The sequence below is a fragment of the Chamaea fasciata genome, unplaced genomic scaffold, assembly GCF_029207755.1.
Source record: "Chamaea fasciata isolate MVZ Bird 193981 ecotype frontalis unplaced genomic scaffold, bChaFas1.0.hap1 SCAF_6, whole genome shotgun sequence".
Taxonomy (NCBI): domain Eukaryota; kingdom Metazoa; phylum Chordata; class Aves; order Passeriformes; family Sylviidae; genus Chamaea; species Chamaea fasciata.
The window spans coordinates 35272309-35292749 of NW_027094091.1; the positions used below are offsets into that span (position 1 = coordinate 35272309).

General features: G+C 35.0%; 1 protein-coding gene across 1 annotated transcript in view; it reads left to right on the forward strand.

Moving 5' to 3' along the window:
• The window catches only part of GPM6A (glycoprotein M6A), a 115920-nt gene that overhangs the window by 66252 nt on the left and 29227 nt on the right, over positions 1-20441 (forward strand). Inside the window, exon 2 of the mRNA XM_066185950.1 lies at positions 10644-10836. Within this exon, the coding sequence (XP_066042047.1) occupies positions 10644-10836 (193 nt within the window). The remainder of the gene's footprint in view (positions 1-10643; positions 10837-20441) is intronic.

A 20441-nucleotide genomic window follows, 5' to 3' on the forward strand; every position in this document is an offset into this window, starting at 1 on the left:
TTCCAATACCTGAAGAAAAGGAGGATACTACCTTCTCTAAAACATAGGCATGCAAAACTGACAAATACCTTTTAAATATGTAAGACGTTTGTAGAACATTCCAGTTAAACCAATGAGTGGACAGAAAATTAATGAAGCAATGTTTTCTGAGTTTTCAAGATTTGAATAGTGCACTAAAAAAAGAGAAAAAATATGTAGCTTAAATGCTAGTATAACTTAACCTATTTGTGAATGAGAAAAAATAGTACAGAATTATATTTCAGTACATACTTTCATAGTAGTTTTTCCTTTGGGAGAAGTAGTTCTATTCAAGGTTGAGGGAAAGAATTGAGGGATTGATTCTATGAACTCTAGATGAGAGAGATTAAAAGGCTACTTATTTTCTGTTTTTATGATCCATGGCATTGTCCTTCACTTTATAATTAGAGTAGTAGGTGTTGCACAGAATTAGTGTTAAAAATTATTGTTTTCAATTAAATCAAACCATAAAAACTTAGAATTGTTTCAATCATCATCTGTGCATTATTGATATATATATATATAATATGCTTATAACCCACTTATTAACAATAATAAATTGTTGATTTATTTAATGTACAAATCTTAGATACATGATCTGTGGAGTGCATGTAATGGGCAAACTCTTTGAATAACCGACCCACATCTTCATTTTTTGTATCATGTTTGTGAAGCTAGTTTGTTTTATTCCTGTCCCTTTAGCTTTAGAGTGATTTTGAGGCTGACAAATGTTGTCTGTGTTAAATCAGCCAGAAAGTTTTTTTAAGATTATAAAGATTGACTGTGTTATGCCTGAATGATTTGTATTTTAGGCAGTGACTGCTCTGTGTCAGTAACTTTAATACTTATTAACTGCTAGACTGAGATCTGTCTCATTAAACAGCAATAAACCTAATGTACTGAAGACTCTATAAAAGTTAATCACAATGCAGTTTTCTGTACATTGTTTTAATCATCAATGTCCAAAATACGAGTATTCATTTCTGTCCAAGGTGTGAATATATAAATTTTTTGATGCATATAATTATTTTAATTGATACATTTTCTGAAAAATTTGCATTGGTTTAGACTGGAAGCAATACCAATACTAACAAAACCAATCTTCTCAAGCACGTACAGGCCCCTTTTCCAATATTTTCTCTTAATAATGTGTTTCTTTTTCACCAGAAGCATTAGCCCCTTGGGCACAGATAAACAAAACCATGGACATTTATAAACATTTTGTATGGAATATTTTTTTGTATGAATGTGGAACAACAAAGGTGTCATATCATCTGGTATAATGTCATCTAGTTCTGGATACCTACATCATAATCTGTATATTTTATTGAAGCTACAGTGTTAATTTGATTTTAAGTCAATTGGACAACCCACAGGTTTTCAGCCAGGCACATTCTCAATACCCTACTAAATGGAGCCCTGTGTAGGGACCTAAATAGTAGCTGAGCCAATTTCTTTGACAAGCTGTGAGGTGTGCAGCCAGGAGCTTTTGCTTAAATTAGTTCTTTGTTGGATTTACAATTGACAGGGCTGGGAGAGGTAGTGCTGGTACCTTAAAGGAAGCATACATCATGCAGGATGCTCAATTACCTGTCCATCAAAGGAAAAAAAAAAGGCAAAAAAAAACCACCTTTGAGTGATGAGAAGGTTAGTTTCCTGTCTGACTGGCAAAGCAAATGAGGCATTTTGCTTTAAAAAAGTACTTCCAGTCAATCCAAGGTAGCTTCTCTTTGTTATTGAGAGTTATGGAGTAGGAAAGAAAAACAGAGTAGCTCTTCAGGGTGTTGTGCAGTCTCTGCTAAAGTTTGGAATATACCTTCAGTACATGAAATCTAAACCTTTGATCATGACTCATGATGAGACTTTACTGCCAAGCCACTGTTTCTCTGGTGTCACTGCAACTTAGGTCTACGTTTTGCCAAAAGGTATTAATCAGGTGTATTGCTTCACAATGCTCTTTTTATTAATGTGTGATATCCAGTGATTCTCATCATTCATCAGAGAGTTATCTGAGTTCAACAAATACTTTGGCAGAATACTTTGGTGCAACAGAGGAAGTCAGCAAGCTATTTGATTATTGATAAAAAGTATAGTCCACCATGATGGAAAATGGATTTTTGTATGTGTGCATATAAATTTCTATGTATATTTATTCATATTCAGCTATCCTAAGCTGTGTTTCAGTTATTCAGAAAAAGAGGCTGTAAGAAGCCTGTTTGGGGTTTGTTTTTTTTTCCTCCAGATTTCAGAGCAGTTAAGATGGATGAAGCAAGAGAATCTTGTTTATTATCTTGAGATTAGTACACGTGACTCCTAAACAAGGGGTAAGAGAGGATCTCTTCTTCCTTGCTGTTTGTTTTCATGCTTTGGGCTTCTATAAGAATTAAAAACATGTTTCTTTATGTTAGCTGTGTCTTTAAACTTAGCTGAAAACTTATTTTTATTATAATTTATCTCAGATATAAAATACATCTTTAATTTGACTTTGAAAGTTTGTTGTATCAGTTGATGGTAACACAGATAATATAGGTCATTTGGCAAGGCAGATTTGCAGAACACAGTTGTTTGAATAGCTAAGTGTTATAGATGAAGGGTTCTTGAAACAGTATTTGTTCTCATTGGCAAAGTAGCTTGTTTCATTTTACTCCAACTCTAAATTAGGACAGTGGATTATTAGGTATCTACAAAAGGAATCTGAGATTTAACTGCCTTGAGTATAAGTGAAAAAATGTGTTCAATGCATATGATGAAAATGCAAATCTAAGCTATTCCTGGTGTAGGAGGTACCATGATTATTAGTGAGCTTGCTGAATTACTTTTTTTTCTGTAGTGAGTGCAGTTTGTTAAACACTACAAATTGGAGTATTGAGTGTTTAACAAGGAACAAGAACAAGGGACAGTTCTGGATGAAATCATACCTAATGTTAAGCACTGTAAAAAAAATGTACTAATTCTATTACCCAGCTCAGGTTTCACTATTATCTGTTATTCAGATCAAGACAGCATCCATATGAGAAAGGGAGGGAGGGGTTTTGTGTAATGTACTGTATTTTATTAAAATACCATGTAATCCCCAGATCCCCATATTTCAAATGAAAATAACCGTGAAAGAAAGAACTTTAAGATTTGCATATACACTAAGGATAAAAAAGTTATTCATAAATGAATTTGTAAATTAGGTCTTTGAAGGTCTTAGTAATTTTCTTTTTGAAAAAAATACTTTGTTGTGCAATTTCCTCTTCCAAAAATATTGGTGCAACTACCGGTAGGTTTTACAAACTTAAAAATAAAAACCAGTTGCATTCCAAGAAACCCTTGGGTTTACATTGGACTACTGACCTAGGCTGATAATAGAATTCTAAAATCTCTAACTAAAACTTCTGAAAGAATTAAGTTCAGTTTAGAAAAGTTTTTACAACAGTATATTTTCCTAGTACAAGTACTGAGCAATCTTGTATTGGTCTAGGATAGAGCAAATGAGCAGTTTATTATTTCAATTCTTTTTTTCAAAAATAAGAAAAAACTCAGATGAACTCAGTTATGTTCCTTAGACTGTGACCACTCAATTTCTTTTGCTTTAATGACTACAGAGAAGATTCCTAACATTTTCTGCATTTTAAAACATGTTGAAAGATTATATATTTTATTATTGCTTCAATTTCAAGTATTTCAGCATTTAGCCACATAAGAAAACATCATCCCCCCCCAAAGCTGAATTTTTTGTCACTTAAGAATTCCTGACACACACATTCAGCTCTTAAGGCTGAGTTTTCAGACCACTTTATTACCAGTATGAAATTTTTCTTTTCATTTTTGTTTTGAAACCTCTGAAGGATTTCATGAAGGTTTTCTTTGTTAGTGAAAGTCCTTTGTATCAACCAGTAGTAGTAGTAAAAAAGTAGTAGGATGGAAAATTGTGGAGTTTTATGCTGTAAAATGATCATTTTCGTTGTTGGCCTGGGGCCACTGGGGGATATCTATGTGAGGACTTGGTATGTCCATGGTGAGATAATCCCAGTATTATTCAAATATTTAAAGTGATTTCTTTTTATGGCTGAACATTTTTCTCAGTTAGAGAATCAGAGCATGGGTGGTATGGGTGTTGCAAAGGTAAATATTTTGTTGCTTTTCTGGTAAAGGAGGAATTGTGTGAGATGTTACAGAGCAGTTTCTGGCTGCAAGTTGTAGATGTTTATCCTTCATATAATTCCCTGGGCAGCAATGTTATCCTAATCAGTCCACAAAGGTGATTTCTGGGTGTGGTGGGGGGTTTTTTTTGGTGGTTTTTTTTTTTTTTTTTTTTTTTTTTTTTTTTTTTTTTTTTTTGTTTTTTTGGTTTGGTTGGGGTTTTTTTTTGTTTGTTTGTTTTTTTGGAGGGGGAGTTTGTTGTTTGTTTGGTTTTTTTTTTTTTTTATATACGAGGTTATATAAGCACAGTGTTCTGGTGAAGGGCTGGGTTTGTGGGAGCTGCTTCCAAGATCCAGCATAACCAGACTATATCTCCACTGCTTAAAGTTGAAAGTTGTCAACTTGGCCATTGGGATTCTAATGAACAAGCACACACTATAGTGATTTTGACAATACACAGTATTAGATACGTCAATTTAGTTTGAGGCATTTTGTGTCCAAATAAGAAAAAGTCTTTAAGATTCCTTTAAGCCTTGGTCCCACGCTGGGTGAAGTAATTGAAGCAACAATTAACTGCAGAATGACTATAAAAGCCTAAGCACTAACATTTTCATTTTCAGTATTAGCTGATACTTGATTAGCTAATATCCAGTCACACTGTGGAAATAAAACAAAGTAGATTCAGTAAGAATACAAAATTTAATGTGTGGAAGGATACTTTCATATTTGTTTTTTTTTTATTTTCATTATATTAGTTGTCTATTTCCTAAAATCCTTTTGTGTTTGTTGGGGCATTGTTCTTGGTTTTCTGCATATCATATTTCTTACAAGGGTTCAATGTCTCTTTTTCCACTGTAGTCATGGCAGTCAGGATATCAGAATTAATTTTGTGGTAAAATTATTTTTTATTGCTTGATAGGCAATTCTGTAATTGTAAGCATTCTTATTGAAGGTTAATCTAAATGAGAAATCATCTCCTGAACAAGACTAAGAAACAAATTCAGTTGTTAGCATTATTGGTCTAGTTTCCAGTAGATCTTATATAACGGCAAAGGGTGGAGCAGAGTGGGGATATACTCCATTAATGAGCCTGGGACCCGTCACCTGGGATTGTGTATGCAGCACTTCTTGAACAGGTTTTCCAAATCAAAGTACAGGGGTGATCTTTGATGATTCATTCTCAAATGTCGCTTCACCTCATTTGCTGCTTTGCAAGACCATGTTTGTGAATGTCTTGTCTTTCTTCTGTCCTTGGGATAGTATTGGGGAAACTCAGTTCAGCCTGCTGCTATATTGTGATGTCCTGGAGACCAGTTTCAGATCAGGAAATCATGCCACATGTTGAGTAGTTTGAGGATATGAGATAAAAGTAAAAAGTGTTGCTTTTGTTCAATACATTATGTTTTGATGGCTGTGTTTATCAATTAAGATCTTACATAACAGTAGCTTAACTACAGAATTCAGAAGTAAATCTGCATGTTTCATGATGGGGCTGTGAAACTGTATTTGAGTTGATTGGCCCTGAAAGCTTTGTGACAAGTGGTACAAATTTAGATATAAAGAAAATGCATGCCTAGCCAGGCATGGAAGACAGAAGATTTTTTTATTTTGTTTTCTGTTTCAAGTTTATGTAGTTCTCTGGCATTTTATTTGGACTCTGTCCTGTCTTCTAATATTAGATAGAAAACTCTCCAAGAAAAATAATTCAAGAAAAAATATTATGAATGTGTTGCATGTTCTTCAGAGGTACTTGTTCCCATTGGAGATGTAATTATCTGTGATTACTCAGTAATTCTTTGGACATATAGTGTCTGATTAATCATTTAAGTGTTCCAGCTGCAAATGAGTTGGAAAGGATGAAAAAATCAAAACCAGAATATCGTTTTGTATTTTGTATGTTTATATATATATATATATAATATTAATATTGATTTTCTTCATGTTAATATCTGGGGTGAATGGGTTTTCTTAACCTTTTATGTGAAAGGCAGTAGGAAAAAAGCTTTCTGAAACTGGTTCTGATATCATTGGTTTAACTTCACTTTCACTGACAGAAATGGCGAGAGATATAAGTCCTGAATCTTTTTCTTTTCTTTTAAATATACTGACCAGAAATGGATTGAGTATTTTATTTGTTAGTTATATGTCCTGATCTACACTGAGGAAAAAGAGTTCACATATCACAAGAACAAAGAAATTATTGTGGTGATGCTATTTTGTGTGCATAATTAGATGTAAGTCACACGGAAATTTTCTTTTTCTGCTCAATATCCAAATTTTTTGCCTTCTTAATATAGAAGTTGTGTAAACAGAAAGTCAACTTATTTTTGGCTGATGCACTTGAAGATATAATAGAACATTTACACCCAAACCCCAGAAACTGGAAGAGATTTGCACAGATTTGCCTGTATAAGGAAGTTTAGATATCTATGTCAAAAATATTTCTGATGTAGACAGTAATAATAGTACTAAGAGGAACAAAGAGGTAGTTGTCTCTGAGATGTTTGTTGACTGGAAATGGATGTATGTAATGCAACATTTATCTGTTGTGTTTTGATGGTTGAATATAGCCAGTATTTTGAGTTTCATTTTATCCATGTAAAATAAAATTTCTTGTCTTGTCATCTTCTCTGTGTTTCATGACTAAATTTTCTCTATGGAATGATTTTAATGAAATAGAGAAAAAAAGAACAGTACAGACCTTCATGCTGAAAACTACAAAAAAGCATAGTGTTTTTGATTACTTCCTACAGTTTTGGTAAAGACCTGTGGTCCCAGAAGATTTGAATTTTTACCTGAAGGAAAAGCATTGCTACACATAAGCAAAATAAGAAGGGTAGATGCTGAATTATATAGCACAAGCCTATTGTGCAGAGTGAACAGTTTGAAAAGTACTGAAAACTGTATTTGAAGAAGAGAACAAACATCAAAGGAGTACACAAGCTTTCTCATCTTTCCTGGTGATTATTTCTGTGACTGTATGTGTTAACTGCCTTGTGAAGACAGTGTTGGGAGAGGTGAATGACTGTCTCACACAGACATGCACATATATCTCACAGCTGAGTCACACTCTGTGCTGGTGATTCAATGTCACTGTGCAGGTTAAAATAGCATTTCTATTGTTCTGGTGTTCAACAGCCATTTGCACATTCTGAACAGCTGAAAGAAAAGAATTGGAGCAGAATTACCTATAGCACATTGCCTCGTGTGGTATATGAATGATGTGTAATATTAATTTTAAAATCATAGTGCTGATTCATTGCTTTTCTTTAGTTTAAAGTTGATTTGACAACACTGAAAACCCTAGAGTTACTCATGAAGTAACACAGTGAGAAAAGTAGTAGTAGTAGGGCTTTGGAACAGCATAAATAAATGAGCAAGGCTTTGACAAGATATGATTATATGAAAATTTCATGTGGCTGAATTAATTTTTTTCCCAGTATTTTTTCATGAATGAAAAGATCTCGAGTTGGTGAAATATACCACTGAAAGCTTCCCTCAAAGGCTTATAAACATGAACAGTTCTAATGAGAGAGGTGAATAGAAACACTTATTCACAAACTATAAATTTGTTTCAGTTATTTTACAAATTTTGAAGCGATGGGAGAAAAAAAAATTATTTTTGATTAAATATTTCCTTGGATTGTATGTTATTGCATCTATCATTTATACTGTTTTTTCATTTTTACACTATATTACTATACTTTTACACTGTTTTACTATAATAAAGCTCAAGTAATACCACCAGCTGTGGGTTTTGATGACATCTGAATTTGTGACATCTGAGCGTGTGCTCAACCCTCACTGAACCTAGAGTGAGGTGCAGCAGCTTCAGGTGGTAAAGCACAGCCAGCTGTTCCCAGACAACAGTGCACACAACCTTCTCTCTTCTACTTCAGCTTTCTCAGACGGTGAAAAAAGAAATCTTTACGAAATCTTCTCTTCCTCTTCCCTGCCCCAAGCTACTGCAATAATAAGAAACACTCCCTGAAGTCTGTGTGTCCCTGAAAATATTTAGGTCTATCTTATTTTTGCATCTTTGACTCTACAAGTCCTCATACATAAGTCCTTTTTTTACCTTTCTGTCATCTCTTCCCTTCTTTTTTTACTTTCTCATATAATATTGACAGATATTGGTACTAGTGGTACTAGTTTTCTGAGGCTTTTTATGCTTTTTATTCTGTGCTGAAGATGGCAGTGGGTGTTTTGTGATAAACTGATGTCAGGTAACTATGTACTGCCCTGTAGTTCTTTTTCAGTGAACTTACTTGAAATAGTTCTTAGGGTTTTTACCTTTAAGACAGTAGATTTTCCAGTAGAATTGTTTTTTTTCCTAGTATTTGTGTAGATTTTTAAACACTAAAGAAGTAATCACAGTTGTTATTATTAAGGTTAATCATAGAAAACAGGACCAAAGGAGTTTCAAGAGATTCCTGCAGTTATCTGCATGCAGAATTAATTACTCCAAAAGCATTTATACATTTTTCTAATATCTTGCACTGATAAAAAGCACAGAGTCCTTGGGTATAAAACCCCCATAGTCTGTCACTGAAGAAAGACTCAAAGTGATCCCTGGACATCCAAAGCCTTGTGCTGCTGAAGAGAGGAGAGCTGCCTGCTGCCAGTACAGTGGAATGGCAGGAATTGCAAGGATGATTTGTTCTTCACCCAGTAATGTGTGTGCTCAGAGATGAGATGGGGGGAGATGGAATGCTCTCACCTAAAAGCCTGGAAGGTGTTACACCCATGGACCTGTGTGGTGGATGCTTGAGGTGGGTGACTTGTACAACGGGTTACTCAGCAAGACTTTGGAAGCAGTTTAAATGTATGGATTTGCACATTTTACCTCTGGCATTTCACAGTTGGCTCTGATACAGTAAGTTGTCCTTAAACAAAAGTAGTCTCAAGTTGTAACTTTCTTTCTCTTTTTATACAACTAACATGCATACTTGGGTTTTATTTTGTCTTTTATATACTTAGTATCTTCAATGTTTAGTATACTATAGGTTTTTACCAGGAGCTATCCAGCCATTTGAATACTGCCTTCCATAATATTACTTATAATTACAAAATAGCAAGGGGTTTGTATTTGGGTAAAATGTGTACACATTTGAAAATAGCTTAAACTGTTCTCTTGAGGCAATCTTGGAATGTATAAATGCTAAGCAAATATATATGACTATTTAATATTTGTTCATTAAAAGCAGTAAATGAAGGTTTTAACAGACAGGAAATTATTACTTGGCTTATCTAGGCTAAAGGAAATAGAAACATACCAAATTAAGGGTCAAAATATGAAATTACGTAGAGAAGCTACATTTGAGAATTAGACATAATGAAAGTAGACATGCTGTCTTTAAGGAATGGCTTTTTTTCTTTTGATATATCTCTGGTACTATGATTTAGCACAGCATAAAGCCTTTGGAACAAGTTGAAATATATTGAATCATACCTGTTGAACATCTTATATGTGATTTTAATTGGTCTTTGTCTCTATAAATATTTAAAATCTATATGCATCACTTTGTTTTCTGTCCAGGTTCTTTTTGCTATACGGAAGAAAATACGGTTTCTGATTACTGAGTCAATGTAATGACAAGCCTATTTGTCTTCTCTCAGCCAGTGATTCCCACTTTCTCTGTCCCTTCAGAAGGCAATAAGAAGGGTTCCATGGGATGTAAGAGGTTTTATTGGATTGATGAGATTTGGAAGAGTCAGAGATGCTGCATTCATGAAACTAGTCAGAGTAGTGCCAGAAACTTGAGCACACTTACTGAAGAAATGTTTTTTTGTGGAACTGGGCAATGTTTTAGACACTCTGACATTGGGACAAGAGGTTGGCATTTTATAACTCCAGAGCAATTACCTTCACTTAAGAAACATCACACAGAATAAAATATATTGAGAGAAAATTCAGCTGTATTTTTTTCTATTTCTGTGCTCTTTGATGGATGTCTTTATTTACTCTCTCTTGTGAGGTATTTGAGTGATGCACAAGTAATTGGTGTTGTGGGCAGGAGAAATTTGTTTGTCAGAAGTGTATGTCCGAAAAACCTGTGATGATGGAAGGAATTGGACTGAATAGTCTTTTTTTTTTCTTCTTTTTTTTTTTTTTTCTTTTTTTTTTCTTTTTTTTTTTCTGGTTTTCCTGTTATTGAGAGTCCTCCTCAATAATCCAATAAGTGACCAGCAGGAATTGTGAATATAGGTGTAACCTAGGGCTAGCTGAATAAAAACATGAAGCTCTGCAAGGAACTAACTGTTTAACCTTTCATGCTAATCAGATGGCATGTTTACATTTAATAGGTCAAGTAGCAACTGAGAAATCTCAGAAGTTGGATTAACCTTTCAGGGGTTTTCTGACAGTCTGGGTTGTTATACTTGACCTAAACTTTCTTTGGCCTACAGTCTTTAATTTTCAGAAGTGTTTCTCGTGAATATTCTTGTTGCTTTTTGGATATAATTTAGCAGCTTTCCTTTTTTTTTCTTTTTTGTAGGATGCTTCGAGTGTTGTATCAAATGCTTGGGAGGCATTCCCTATGCATCTTTGATTGCTACCATCCTGCTCTATGCTGGAGTTGCACTGTTCTGTGGCTGTGGACATGAAGCACTTTCAGGAACCGTCAACATTCTGCAAACCTACTTTGAGATGACAAGATCTGCAGGAGATGTTATTGATGCCTTTACCCTGTAAGTTCTCTGTTCTATTTAATTTTTTCCATTTAAAACTGCTGAAAAATTCCATGAGGGATATAAATTTGACTCAAGAAAATATTTTTAGTGAAAATCATAGAAAAAATTGTTTGGATAAGCTTAGCAGATGAAGTTTTGACTGAGCTGATATTTTTGATATTTCCAAATAATTTGTAATACTATTAAATATCCCACAGTTTTACTTAATTTATTCTAAAAATTTACTTCATATAACATTGATAAATCTGTTCCATGCATCCTTCCATTTAAAAAAGCAACCAACCAACCAAAGAAACCCCAATGTCTGCAAAGTTCAAAATAGATAAAGCAGATTTGTGCAACAAGTAGCCGTTCTGGGAATAAACATTGTAAAGATGCAGCCAAGGAGCAGTACAGAACTCTGAGACTTGAAATGTAAAAACTCTGTTGCCCCTGGTTCCTCTAGAATTAAGCTGTTTTGAAGGTTTCATGCTTTGCTATTCCTGAAAACCTGTTTCTGGAAGACCTTTTTTTTGCCGAACATCAACTTCTCTTTGTTATATTTATTACATAAAAAAAAATAGTTTACTGTATGCTGAAATTAAATGAAATGCTTTTTTGTATCTTTAGAATTGTCTCTTTCAAACATGATTTTCTTAGATATTTGAAATTCAAATTCTTCCCTGACTGCTAATGGTTGTAACTAAAGCTGAAGAAACAAATTAAATTTGTAATTATTTTCTTTCATGGCTATTTTTGTAAAAGTGAAGCGATTTGATCATCAAAAATGTTGACCTCTTATGATGGATAACTCCATAACAAACATCTCAGGGCTTAGCGGTGATCAAAAACAAACCGAGTACCAATGAGTGGAAAAATCAAAGTGAAACAGAGAACATCCTTACGCATTGTATAAGTCCACCTTTCACTCATATCATTGATATATATAATTATACACATTTAACATATGTGTAAAATTATATATAACAACATTGATGCCTCAAGGAATGCAAAGCAAGAAGGATTATAGAACAGGAGATACATGGTTAAAAATGGAGTATAGGTGAATTCTATAGTCTAGAAAGAGGGTGATTAAGAACTGTTGCACGTGTGGTCTGTAAATAAGATATGCAAGATTAGATTGTCTTTCTATTCCAGTACAAAAAGTTTGTGGTATCAGGGGAAAGTAGTAGGTACCAGATTCAGCAGGAGCAAGTTCTTCAATTTTTTCATAGCAAAAGTATAAACCTCTTTGCATATTACAAATGCCAGAAGTTTTTATGGCTTCAAGGGAAGACTGGACAATCTTTGAGAGCAAATCCATTGACGGTTTTCAATGACATGGAGATTTATCCAGTTCAGGAAGTCACAAAGTCTAGGCTAGTGTTGGAGGCTATCCTGTTGACTTGTCTGCTCTTACTGTTTCCTTATATTCATTGTTTGACATAGAAAAATGAACAGGATATGTATATTTGATCTGACTGGGTAGCACTGTTTGCATGAGAGCTAGAAATGGATCTGAAATTTCTTAACTTCTCTTGGGTTATGCTATCAACACATCCTATCCAAAGCTTCTCTGCACATTTTAGTTGTACTCACGGTGGGATTAGTAGCCAGAAGGGAGCATGGACCAAATAAGTATGATACTGCTATGCCAAATTAAAATATCTTCTTTGGATCAAGGAATTTTTATGTCCTTGTATATATTGGGTTGAGGGGAAGATGTATCTTCGGCTTTGCTTTTTTGGATTGTCATTTAGAATAATGAGTCTGGCTCGATTTGGTGGCTAAGGTTCATTGTTATCCTGAGTGAAAGATCAGTCATTTTATTAGGCTCTAACTTATTTTATTAGTCCCTAGGAAGCTATTAGTGCAGAACAGCCACAAATCAATGCTTTCTCTTCATAGCACGTTTTCCAGCTTCTCTCTGTCACAAACTAAAGTGAAAGTATCAGTCAGGGAATATAGTCCAAATGCATATAATTCACTGTAAAAGATTAAGGAATTTTTAAGGTAATTTCTTCTGCCCTGGAATTTGTTTTTGTTAGCTATTAGTTTCTGGATCTGTTTGTTTTCTTTGTTTACTTGAAGAGATATTAAAACCAGTTCTTTCTTTGGCAGACCTGCTGTAATGAAATTTGATTTTCTTCAATTGTGAAAGTTATATCTAAACTTATGTCTTAAAGGCAAGAGGAGCAAATATCTTGGCTAAAAGCAGATAAGCCATTGCTTTGAACTGGATGAACTGTGTGGCTCACAAAGAAATTTGCACATGTTAATTTTCTACCTGTTTAGGTAGATATTACACTGCTTATAAAGTAATATTTTAGGGAGAACAAAGCCTTCATATTTTCTCACAAATATCGATTAACCATTGGCAGTACAAAAGCTCTATGGTAATTGTACTTTTGAAAGACCAAAAACCCGGAAGAAGAATATGTAAGTAGAAATAAATGCTGTAGTGCCTACATTCTTAAAACAATACATATTGAAATGGAAATAAAATGTTGGGTTTTGGTTTATTATTTTTCTGATTAAAAATTATAAGAACTTCAAAAAAATCTAGCAGTGTGCCCTACTCAACTTTACTTTTTAGAGGTTGTTTAACACATTTGGGCTCTTAATGCTTCTAGTGCTGTGAAGTGTCTCAGGCTGGCCTGGACTCTGTCCTTTTATGATAAATGTGCCAGGCAGATGCTGCAGTGGAGTGAAGTGGATTAGATTCTGTTTAACCATGCTTATGGTTTTTGTCCATTTTTTATTAGCATGCTGGATTTCAAATGTCATTCAGCATGAAAATCAATCCCTGAGAGCTATTTATGTGGGTGGCAAGAGAGAAAGGCTGTTTTAACTGTCCACAAGTGTTTGTTCTTAATGCAAATAACATAGATCAGAAGCCACCCCTGTATCTTTTATCTCTGCCAATGCAGCTACTGGCCGTAATTTAGAAGAAGTAGACCCCTGTAGAGAAAGCAGGACACAATGAGGGCATAAACTAAATCTGAAACACCCTCTAAATGCCTAAAATAAAAGCCAAAATACCTAGATCCTAAATAGCCATTCAGAAACATCTGTATCAATGTCCTGAGGGAATGAACAGCCCTGACTGTCCCTTCCTGGCCTCTCCTAGGGCCTCCCCTCAGCCTTCCCATGGTCCAGGACCACTTTTCAGTGAAGCTGGAGGGATTCAGACCCTCACCACAGACTCTCCTGGCCTAGGGGTTGGGGCTTCTCTGGGCTGCCCACACATCACATGATGCCTTTACACTTGGGGAGAGATTAATTAATTAATTAATTATGAACCTGCAATAGGCAGCAAAGTCTCCTTGAAGCATTCAAGCCTTGGGGATTCAGCCAAGAGCAACAGCCTTGTGGAATAAAAGATGTGATCTGAGTGCTGGTCGTGCAGACTGGTCCCTCATTCCATCTCCCTGGACTACTGTCTGAATCCAAAGAGTAAATTTATATATATATACCAGCTGCAGATAATTTCTGCGGTGGAAATATTGACAAGTAGTAAATATATGTAATTTAAAAATTAAAAACAAGTTTTTCAGCTGCCATTTAAATTCTATAAATGCTGGTGAGTTACATACATTTTCTCACATTTAGGATTTTCTTTCCAAGTTAAAATACAGAATGATCATGGTCAACAATTCCAAAATTATGGAGGCAACCTAGAGAGATGCTGAGAGAGAGAGTAGAGAGAGAGAGTGTTTTTTGCTTGATTTTTTTTAGGGGGAAAATACAACCCAAAATTCAGCCTGTGGTAAGATGCAAAACCCCGAAACTTCTAAAGAATATTATTTTTTTTAAAGGACTTTGTCTCAAAGCACTGGATTATAGCCTGACTTTAGTTCCTTCAGGGAAGAAAGGTAAAGTAGCTACTCTAGATACTTGAAAGCTATTATAAATTAAATGTGTTCAAATTCATGAGAACACATGCTGTATAGACAGGTATCCCTTATGGAGAGAACTATCTTCAAAAATCACGTAGCTGAATGGTAGACTCTTCTCTCTTTAGACAGACATTTTTCAATCCATGAACTTTTAATAAATTGGATGGCTATCAAAACATTTGGAATTATCAATATGTGGCCTTTTCATTGGGACTAAACTCTAATTATTTTGATTTCTGAATGAATTTGGGAAGCTTCATTCCCTATAGTTCCAGAATTTTTCACTATCAACATTATCACTGTTCTAATGGTAGCTATTTCCTTCCACCCACTCCCCCACCAAGTGAAGGAATGCCTGTTTGGGAATTTGCAGAAGTCATAAGTTTTTTTTGGGGGGGATGTGGATTCTTTCAGTGGCTGTAGAGTAACCATTTTACTTCTTTGTGATCCAAAGGAAGCCTAAGAAAATACATATGATGCTTTAAATTATTCTGAAAAAATGCTTTAATAAAATTTAACTGCAAGAGGTGAATGGTTTATGTTGCTGACTTTGTCAGTTTACCAGCTCTGTAGGTTTCACTAAAACTGAGCAATCTGCTTGAGGTGGATGTGGTATTCAGCCATTCTCCTAACAACTTATTAAAATGCAGCAGACACTATCTGCAAAGTACCAGGTATAACTGGATTTTCTTACTTAATCACTGATTTTGAGAACATTGTAAGGTCAGCAGAAACAGACATATGATTATCAAGCATGTATCTCATGAGCTGGATTTTTATATTTTTCTGGAATTTTGGAACAAATTCCAGAAGAAGATTTTAGAAAATCAGCAGCACAAGGTATGTTTTGTGTATTTCCCAGGAGCATCCTTTTCCAGTTCTTTCTCTTTAGTACACAAGGCCAGTTAGTGCCATCTGTCACATGTTTGTGATATATAGGCCATGGAACAAGGGAATCATGCTCTTAGAGTGGAAAAGGAAGAAATCTCCCTGATAGTAACATTAAACCCATTTTCTTACTACAGTCAAAGCTAATTCAGGTCGTTGTAAATTCACTCTCTTTAAAGGTGAGAAACCAAATAGTAAACTAAATGAAGTTGCAATCTGTAAATCTGTTGTCACTGTGTTCTCTATAGAAAGTCTCAGACACTGTATTGGTGCCACCTTTCTAGGTCTAAAAATTTCCTTCCTTTCAAACTGTGAAACCTGTGTTTCAGATACTTCTGTGGCCAAGTTTGATGCTCGCTGATGACTTTTCTGTTAGTGTATAGTCAGGGTTTATAAAGATGCTATTGTTTTGAAATATACATACGTATGTACTGTTAGTTTGCTCCTTTGGGTCTTCCAAGGCACCGGCTGGCACCAGGAGCAAACCCGCAGGTGCGGGGAACAGCAAGCACTAGCAGTGCTGACGCTGAACCTTTGAGGCACTTAACCCCAAGCCAGGCAAGGAGATGCTGACGAGGACCTGAGCAAAGGGGTGCGAGGGAGGCTCTCTCTATGAGGTTCCAGCAAGTTTATTGCTGAAGGGAAATCAGGGAGAAAGAGAGCCATAGCTGCTGCCGTGCAGCAGCTTTTAAATAAGGGGTGGTACAATGGGTGGAACAAAACAGCATCCAATGGGATCCTTGTGGGTGTGGTATACAAGGGGAGACATAGAAAATCATAACCAATGGGGTACACAAAGGGGAGGATACAGAACTGAAGTGCCAATCATACACCGAGGAACAGGGAACATTCTGGACAAAAGGGTATGGGCAAACTTTGACTGATAGGAGAGGGGTTGGCAAATCTAGGGATTGACAAGGAAGGGTTTGGAATAAAGGGTTGGGCTAGTTTGATGGGCAGGAGGGAAGGCGGAAACATTGAGGGCTAAACCAACTGTAAGGGAAATAAAGGGGAATAAGGAGCACACCACAACACATACAACTCTTTTCTTTTGAGTAAAACAACAACAACAACAACAACAAAAAAAAAATCGGTGCAGAATCTTTTAAATCTCCCCTCTTAGTGATAAAATCAATGTTTTGAGAGGTAGATGACTGGATGTTATGATTTTCTGTCTTTTATTTTTGTTGACTTTGCTGCTATTGCAAGTTAAATGCTGATAGCACTAAAATATTACTGTTATCATCAATATTTCTACACTTATATTACTGGAATACTGTGGAAGTTATTGCAATGTGACCCATAATAAAGGACAGCTAATATGAAATGTGATATTTTTAAACATTTGCATTTGACTATGTGATGATTCTGTTTAAGGCACCTACTTTATACACAATAGTAGTAATCTGGTTTTCCCTATACATTTTTGATCTCTTAAAAAAGCTTGGCATTCTTTAACTCTGACAATACATTATGTTTTAAATATGATTTGTATTATGGAAAGCAAAACATCTAAGGCTCTGTATCAAATATTTTCTAACTTATGCTGGCCTCTGCCATAGCATGTTTGGAAACAGCAACTGACATTGCATAGAAGAATGAAGTTATCTCTGCATTGAATCTCCAACCTTGACCCACGTTTGGCAGGAATCACCACAGGGAGCACAATGTCATTGAAGATGCAGTTTACTAAAGGAGTACAGTTTTTATTTCAGTGGAATAATTGATTCACATATAAATAGCAACACGGGACAGATAGAGCATATCAAATATTAGATGCAGAACACAGAACTTTAGATCTGGTATCATTGGCAGATGCATCAAATCTGGCAAAAAATATCGGTACCTGAGAACATGAACTTTACAAGATTATACTGTGCTGAAATTTACCACCTACTCAGCTATATTATGTAGTCCAGTCTTCTGTATTCTGTTAAAGGCAATACCAGTGAGAGCTTATGTAAGTAAAATTTGGGATTTGGAAATTACCTGCAAAGACGTGTTATGAAATTGAATAAGGAAATTCAGAGCACCACATGAGAATACCAGTGGAATAATCTGGAAAATTCATAGCAGTGCATGTGAAGACCAGCAGAGTGATCTTACATAAAGAATTTATTGGTCTTCTGTGCAAATACAGTCTCCTACTTTTCAGCAGACATCTGTATTATTTAGTACTGTGTTAAGTAGCTCTCCTTCTTGCTTGACTGGAACCTTAGATTAGCTATAATCATGTCTTGTGATTTTCCCTTTCTCTATGAGTGGTTCATCTCCACAGAAATACAGTTTTCTTTTTTGACCACTATTATTTCCCTTTGGTCTTAGTTCACTTTATAAACAGATAAAATGGAAAGCGTTTATTTATATGTAATATCCATATTGCTAAATATGCTTTATGTGCCATGTAAAACTAGCTTTGTTCCACAGGATATCTGAAAAGGGGTAAATTCACTATTACGATCCCAATCTGGCTATACAGTAACAACTTGTCAGTCTTATGCTGTCAGTATGTTCTTTGTATGTCTCCAAGTTTATGGTTGTATTAATGAAACACTCACCTGCGAGATGCTTTTGCCACATCTTTTTACCCTGTATTGCTATAGAAGGTTGCCTGGGATTTCCACGAGAAGTCAGCACTGTACTCTGCATTAGTTCCAGTGGGGAATCCCCAAACAATGTTGAGGAGAAGCCTTGTCCATCAGTCATAGTAAAAATTCAGTATTTTGTACTCAAGATTTCATGATCACTAAAATTCTTATGCTGGATCTTTTCCTATTTCAAGAAAAGTTACAAGATTCACAGAGCAGAGGTGTGGTTTGCGCTGCTTTTTCTCTTCTTCCATTAGTTTGAGGATTATGTATTGCTTTTTAGATGTTTTGCAAGAAATCTCGAGTGTTCCATTCCTACGAAGAAAGCAACACACTTTTAGAGGATAATGATCTAGGATTCTATTCTGCATGCCTGTAGAGAATTGTACATCACAGATTAAAACCAATGGGTACTTATGTCACATCAGTTTTGTTTCAGAGTAGAACAAGAAAATCTGGCCCTTGCAGAATGTGAATGTAACTTGCATATTGTAGTACCATGATCTCTTCTTTATATAATACTAACAATCTGGCTTTAGTTTTGAGCAAATGTTTTGTATGATTACACATAAAAATTCTTTTAGAAATACATAATCAAAGTATCTGTTTTCTTTCTATTGTATTTTCTTTCTATTTTATTAAAAATTACTTTTTGGTGGTTTTTGATTTTATCCTTTCTTTAGTGTTAATCCTTTCTCTTATCATTTCCTGGTAAACTTAAGTTGAGCATTGTATACACCAGTTTTATTTTCTTCCCACCTGAAATTTAGAAGTTAGACTTCTTATTAACCTAATCTAGAAAAACTTCCTCATGGACTTATGCTGACATTTTCTTAGTACTTTTTTTCCCTTCATAGTGAGAGTATTACAGTTTCTTTTACCTCATTTGACCTGTTACTTGGGGGGTTTTGTCTTACATTGCAGGTAGTACATGACTATTATTAATTCTTCTTTCTCCCTATTTGTTTTCCTTCTGCAGTTTGTCTTTGCTTGTCTCCTCCTTTTCCTAACAGTTTCTCTGTGTTTCATGGTACCAGCTATCTTCTTTGCTCAACGTGTTTTTAAGTGAATAATATCATGAAGTGACACCAAGAAATTGTTCCCAGGTGGTTTCCAGGAGAGCCTGAGCACATCTTTCAAAAGTTCCATGGGGCTTGTTTCTGGAGAGCCTAAACAGACTTTTTTGCTTGTAAATATTCCCTTATATTTTGTCTGTCTTTTAAAAACACATTTGCAAAACTATTTCTAAAAGCTTGAGACAACTTGAGGAGGGAGGCTGCTATCTCCGTGTCTTAACACCCTCTTAGTATCAGTCCCTTAGGGGGCAAGAAGATCAGCATGGAGGCCAGCATTTCTGATTTACATAGTAACTGAGATTATTGTGTTCTAGATGTAAACATCAAGTATTCAAATTTCTCTGTAACTGAAAGCAAAAAAAAAATTTAAAAAAAACAAACAACCCCCTGAAACAGGAGAAGTTCTTCTACCCCAGTGGTAACATTTGCGTGTATTTCTCATCCTAAATTTTCTGTGCAGGCTGAAAAACGAAAAAGTTCTTCATTAGATATTGTACTATGGTAATCTTATTAGCATTTCAGTACTTTGATTGCTTTGGCTATTTCATTTTCTTATTATGTTTGGGGTTTTTTAGATTGGAAATAGCTGTCATTCACTAAAACTACTTGCATTCAGAGAGTATAGGTACAGTTTACTAGCAATCATATTCTATTTAACATCTGTAATATCTTGATATCATTTTATATATTGGAGAAATTATGTGATAAAATCAGAAATAGAAATATGAGACAGGATTATTAGTTCAGAAAAACTAGTCCCACAATAATATCTAGTGTTCTGGTGGGTAGGCCAGTGAAAATCTTTGGAATAGTAGACTTTTATCATTTGTTCAGGCTGAAGTGCGCACATAATTTATTTGAATGAAATGGTTTTCTGGGCAGCATAAGAATCGTGTCACAGGGCAAACTAGTGTGAACTTTAGGTGTTAGTTACAACTAAATGTCTGTCCTGCAGTCCTATATTAATCAAATTTTAAAAAAAAAAATATTCCTAGCAAGTATGTAGGTTGTTCCAAAACAATATTAACACACTTTTCACAAAAACTGGCTGAACATAGACATGATCATTCAAAAAATTATTTTATTTCTTGCTGATTTATTATAATTGTTAATATTTAAATTTGCCAAAACACCATGAAAATGCACAGTAGGAAATCTGCAACATTGGTCTG